Source organism: Zingiber officinale, chromosome 11A (assembly GCF_018446385.1).
Source record: "Zingiber officinale cultivar Zhangliang chromosome 11A, Zo_v1.1, whole genome shotgun sequence".
Taxonomy (NCBI): Eukaryota; Viridiplantae; Streptophyta; class Magnoliopsida; order Zingiberales; family Zingiberaceae; genus Zingiber; species Zingiber officinale.
This window is the reverse complement of record NC_056006.1, coordinates 29,715,971-29,722,354: the sequence shown is the minus strand read 5'-3', so window position 1 is coordinate 29,722,354 and position 6,384 is coordinate 29,715,971. Positions and strand designations below refer to the sequence as shown.

The 6,384-nt window shown below is 35.6% G+C and overlaps 1 protein-coding gene across 1 annotated transcript; it reads right to left on the bottom strand.

Moving 5' to 3' along the window:
* Positions 1-293: 293 nt before the first annotated feature.
* On the bottom strand, positions 294-2,412 carry LOC122032218 (probable trehalose-phosphate phosphatase 6). Its single transcript, XM_042591484.1, has 11 exons — positions 2,111-2,412; positions 1,888-2,028; positions 1,742-1,813; positions 1,564-1,656; positions 1,426-1,479; positions 1,231-1,332; positions 1,029-1,106; positions 883-952; positions 749-819; positions 577-669; positions 294-500 (listed from the first exon to the last, which is right to left on the bottom strand). Exons 1-11 carry the CDS (start codon positions 2,387-2,389, stop codon positions 435-437), a joined length of 1,119 nt encoding a protein of 372 aa, XP_042447418.1. The 5' UTR covers positions 2,390-2,412; the 3' UTR covers positions 294-434.
* Between the last annotated feature and the right edge of the window lie 3,972 nt (positions 2,413-6,384).

The following is a 6,384-nucleotide window of genomic DNA, read 5'->3' as shown; positions in this document are numbered from 1 at the left end:
GCAAAGTTCCAAGAAAAGAACCCCAAAATGACTCATTGATCCTGGACAAGCTTCTCCAACTCTTCACAACTTGGCACAAGCATGTGCACACACATGTATCACTCCCAACGATATCGAATATCTTCAAAAGCCATGGTCCAGACCTGAAAGCAGCATTGTCCACAGAATGCTAGCAAAAATACTTCCCACTCATATATTGTTTTTGCAGCATAGTTAAAGTTTACTTGCAGAAAAACATTAACATACAACCAACAACGACTAAGTTTTTATCCTACTAAGTATGATTGACTTTATGAATCCTCCTATCTAATAATAGGGGGCATGTTTGTATCTTCTTCTTTTGGAGTGCTTGCATTAAAAAAAAAAATAGTTAGAACTATCTTTCTGTGTTCCTTGTACTGATTGAAACAAGGGACTATGGAGCTCTCACTACTTCACATCCAATTCTTCATGGAGCTGCTTTGTTTCCACTCCACCAGCCTTTGCAAGAATTCCATGACCTGCACAACATCCAACAATGGCATCAATGACGTCTCCAAGTAAGAGTTTGGATCTTCATCGACCAAATCCACCAACCTCAGAGGGATCCGTCAAGGAATAAGAGGCATTTGTCTTTTTAGGATACTTCGATACAAGGATCCCGAATCCGTCTCCTCTCTCACGCAAGACCTACTCAATGGAACTCACATTAGTGCTGATGGTTTCATCTTAATCTTCGCGAATAGGTTCGTTGTGCTCGTCTAAGTACCTTGAAAGCATCCTCGTCAGTCCGATCGTCTCCGATATAGACTGGCACGACATTCTTGCAATCAGAAGAACCTATAAACTCTACTTGTGAGAACATAAATATACAAAGTAAAGATTCTTGATGTATCTGCTTACCAAGTGACTCCAAAAGGAACTCCACGGCCTTGCCCTTGTCCCACTTAATGGTGGGGCGGATCTCCAACACCTACAGATCATAGAAACGATCGAGGATCAGGGGCCATTCATAATCAAGATATAACAATGGAGGCCAATGGATTGACCTTTCTTCCCTGAGTCATCCTTAACATGGGGAATTGTTTGAGCATTGACAGAACGTCATCCACCAATCCCTTCCAACTCTGCATGCAAGTTTTTTTTTTGTTTGTTTGTTAGTTTTTGATGAGATGATGGTTGAAATTAAGAAAAGATTTGATGTTTTTTATTTTCCTAGAATGGAAATGCTCCGCAACATGGTTGTGGTACCTCTTCACGAACACATCTGAAGTGGACAGATACGCAGAACTTGTTGTTCTCTACTTTGGCTCCAACCACAGGTTTGATTCTCTCCTGCAATTTTTTGTGGACCTGGAACGGACGGAGAAAAGAGATTGAATCTTGGCGGCCATGGCTGAAAGAGATGGAGAGAGAGAGAGAGAAGGGGACAGAGAATCAACCAACCTCATTAATCATGGGGAGGAACTCACTTGCTGGTTGGAAGAGAACAGCACGTTTCTGCAACAAAAACAAATGGAGAATATTAAATTATTATTGTTGATCTTCTATCGAATGAGTGTGCAGGATCCAAAAAGTTGGTGCCTTTTTGGTGTGTTTGGCGTTCATAGGGAGTTTGATGTCCATGCCATGGCTTCCGGCGTAGTATAACTCGGTTAATCTCACAAAATCGAACACCTGTGGAGCAGGGAATTGAACTGGTGATCATGAACAGAGGAGGACGAAGACGTTGCATTGAAAGCGGAGGGATTTTGTGTGGAACCTTGCTCCGGCACCGGCCGCTCACGATCGCCGTGGGGAAGAACTTTGCGACTTCCTTCACGGCGGCTCGCATCTGAACGAAAAATCGAAACTTTAAGCGAGGAAGAAGATGAGAAGAACACGGGGAGGGAGGTTCTGGGAGATTACTGCGTCCGTCATGAAAGCGGAGTCGGGATCGTCGACGATGGGAGAGAGGGTGCCGTCGTAGTCCAAGAACATCGCGATCTGCTTCCCGTTTGAGGCCTGCATGATCTTCTCGAACTCGCTCAGTGCGGAGGGGTGCCGCCTCTGTTCCACGAACACCACCGTCAGCCCACGAAAGATCTAAGCTTTCGATCGAGGTAGAGAAGGAGTGGGAGAGGTCACTCACAGTCCACGCGGCGTGCTCCAGCTGCTCGTACTCCAAGGCCGGCGCAGCGGCCAGGGCGGCGGCAGACTTAGCGTGGGTGGGAGAGGAAGCCTTCATGGACTCCAACCACCCTCCGGCCGAACCTCCGCTGTGCTCGACCGGGACGAGGCGCTTCTTCCGGAAGGCCGACGGAGAGCCGCCGCGCTGCGGCGGGTAGGGGAGCAGCACCAGCGGGTCCGCCACTACGGCTACCGCGACAGATGGGACAGGATCCGGCATCACCACCTTCCGGTTCGTCATGCTGTTTGAATCAGAGATCTCTTCCGGCGGCGTATTATGTTTTTGGCGAGGGCGGGGAGTTGCCGGGATGTTAGCTTTATAGGAGGCGAAGAGGCAGCCTGCTGAGAGTGGCCCCGGCAGTGGGTCCCGGTGGGTGGTCCCGACTTTTTATTTTTTTATTTTTCCTCTTTCTCCGCGAGGGACGGAAATAGAAATGAAGTCGCGGCACAAATGTGGTAGCAGAGGGCGCCGAATTCCTACTCAATTGTGTAAGAATTCGAAACTTAAATAGAGTATTTTATATATTTGTGGCATTTTTATAATTCGTGATGCTGAGGTAAAAATTATCTGTACTTTTTAATTTATTCTTATAATCCATGAAAAATTTATATGGAATCAGATTCTCTTTAAAATTAGTGGGTTTAAAAAATTAAATAACTAAATTAAAAAATATATATAGATATGATATTTAAGGACTAATGGATTATTTATAGCCAGATCGATTTAAAAGAAAAGAGACGTAATGCCAAAATCAACCGCTACGGCCATTTCTAGAAATAGAATAATTAAGATTTTAATTAGTTCTCAAGCATTTCTTACTTAACCCAATTAGATCCAATACAAATACCAAAAATTTAATATTTTGTTGCGATATGAGTAAGGAGTGAGTACACGAGTTGATGGCCATTGCATAGGGGGTTATCATATGCAATGGCCATTATTTAAAGACAAAGCCACCTTTTACCACTAAGAGTACACGGATAAATGGATAATTGATACTCGGTGGACAAGATCAATGATTTGCTTCAAATACAAATAAGAGTGTAAAAATAAACTCTATCCGTCAATCCGATTCGAATTGACATGAAAAATATTAGATTAGAATTAGAATCTAATCAAGTTGTATTTGAAATCTGACCTGAAAATTTAATTTTTTGGGGATTGAATTCGAGTTGACCTAAATTTAAGATGGATAAGTAGACCTTCAAATTTGAAAGTTATCTTATGCTGCTTGACCGCTTAAAATTTTTTTGATTTTATATTGATATCATGAATTTTCATCATGTAATATTTATTTTGCAAAAAAATTAAATTTTCTAAATATTTATTTCTTTTATGGACTAATTAATAGTTTAGACAATTAATCAAATTAAATATTTAAACTCATGAAATATAATTATTATATTTATGCTAGATTTGTTATTAATTATGTGTTAAATTTTATTAAAATATTATTATTATGTATATTGAATTTTTATTTAATTATTTTTGTTAAAGATTAAAAAAATAATATTGTATGGTAAAAAAATAGATTGGGTTGGTGAGGTTATTCGGGTTGGTCTAGATTCGAGTTTGGGTATAATTTTTCAAGTTAGTTCAAATTCAGATTGAATTTAGGTTAAAAAAATTTTATAACACTCTTGTTTCAATTCAACTCGAACCCATTATAAGAAAAGGAAAACATATTATTTGGGGACAATGGAGAACTTAAATTAATTGTTTATTGTAATATAAAATTTTCATCGAATTTTATTATTCATAAATTTAATTTTTTTATTATCATCAATTATGTGATATCAGATATAAGGTTTCACTCAATTATGTGTTTGGTAAAACATAATGGTCATATCACCATACGAGTTGTCCATATATACGAAGGATGTTTACGCTATTAATTTTCTTATTATTACTAGTACTTCTACCAAGTATTCTAGGTCCAAGGGGAAGAGTCTTGCCCCCCGGATAATAGTACAGTGGAAAAGCATCTTCTTAGGATAGGAGGTTTTAGGATTAGAAACCAATTAGGTTGTATATGAAATCTGACCCAGAAATTTTTTTGAGTTGGATTCATATTGATCAAAATTTAGGATTGAGAAATAGAGCATTAAATTTGAAAGTTATTTTGTGATGCTTGACAACTTAAAGACTTTTTGATTTTATGTTGATATCATAAATTTTTACCATGTAATATTTATTTTACGAAAGATTTAAATTTTCTAAATATTTATTTCTTTTATGGACTAATTAATAATTAAACAATTAATCAAATTAAATATTTAAACTCATGAAATATAATTATCATATTTATACGAGATTTGTTATTAATTATGTGTTATTTTTTTACTGTATGATAAAAAAATAGATTAGCTGGTTCAGATCGAATTGAGATTATTTTTTTTATAATACTTTTGTTTCAATGGAATCCATCCGAATCGACCCTTAAATATAAAGAAAAAGGAACCACATTATTTGAGAACAATAGTGAACTTAAATTAATCGATTATTGTAATATAAAATTTTCATCGAATTTTATTATTCATAAATTTATTTTTTTATTACCAATCAATTATGTGATATGAGATACAAGGTTTCACTCAGTTATGTGTTTGGTAAAACATAATGGTCATATTACCATACGAGTTGTCCATATAAGGAAGGATGTTGACACATTAATCTTCCTATTATTACTTATGTTCAAAGAGAAAGTCTTGCACCTAGAAAATAGTATAGTGGAAGAGCGTCCTTTAATTTCTCATATATTTAAGGATTGAATTTTAGTTTCGATAAATTAATAAATAAAATTTTCTTAGTGGATGATTGACCTAAGAATATTGAACTAATGAGTCATTCGTTATGAGTGCTTCCCAATTTATCCTTATAGTCGATTGAAAATTTTCGTGAAATCGGACCGGTTACCTCTCAGGATTAGTCGATATAAGATGGATACTTGATGTCAACTAAAAAAATGGAAGAGTGTTGATTATGACATAAGAGATTGACATATACCAACATGAAGTTACTTTCAAAGATTTCTAAGAGGGACTTGGTGAAGGTATTGTGAAAGACAGTTACATCAAGGATTTCAAAGTCAACTAGATCTATAGTGACCATGGAAGAAAATTTAAGAACTTTTAATTTTAAGACTTTTGTAATAATAACATGTATGCATGAGTTCTCTTAATCAACAAAATATGTTCGGACAGGAAGATAAGTTGACTTCAAGAGACGGTTCCGTTTATATTGAATGTATATTCACTACCAAGGCAATTAGTATTTCATTATATGTGCAAATAGGGTGTACTTACATATAAGATTTTTTTTTTGATAAAATTCATGAGTTTTGGTTTGGAAGAACACTCGATTAAACACCTTAGGGAGTTTCATTATAAGATATATACTTTTGCATACCAAAGGTCATCTTGGTAAGTTTTCGACTAAAAATCAACGAAGGTATTCTAGTTAGAAACTCTCTATCAAGTAGAGCTTATTAGGTTTATAATAAGAGGTTGAGGAATCATCTAATGTTTCCTCTTCTATAGAAAAGGAAATAAATTGAATTTGTAGCATTTATCGCATATAAGGTGTTTTTAATTAATCAAAGGGATGTTAAGTTAATATTTTAAAATGAATTCATTAAGGAAGAGATCTATGCAGAATAATAACCCTTATTTGAACATTTAGACCACCCCCATAGTATATTTAACCTTAGGAAAATATTATATGGTTTGAAACAAATACCTAGTAATTGGCATGATAGGTTGTCTATGTTAGTGTAAGCCCTAAGAGCTGCCAATCAAAAATTGATTTACTTAGAATATATTATATTATATTTTATTAATAAAAGATAAAGGTTATGATTATTATATTTACTTCGGATATGTGCCAGATGAATAAATATAATAATGTCTTAGGGTAGTAGGTTCTAGTCTACAATATATCAATTGGTTGAATTGATAGTGGAAAACTATAGATATATATAGAACAATAATCTTAACTATTCCTAGTCAAACATTAGTATACAAGGATAATATTAATATGTTGAAACTAGCATGTAGGTCAATTGATGATTTAATCTCACAAGTCATGGATATAAGATATCAAGTTGAAATATGAGTATATATTAGAGAATATGTACTGAATTAACCCGCCATAAGAATATTTCATGGATCATTATATTGTTGAAGCAATCCCCATGTCCGTGGGATCATGTGTTTTGGTGTTTGGGCAAAGGGTTT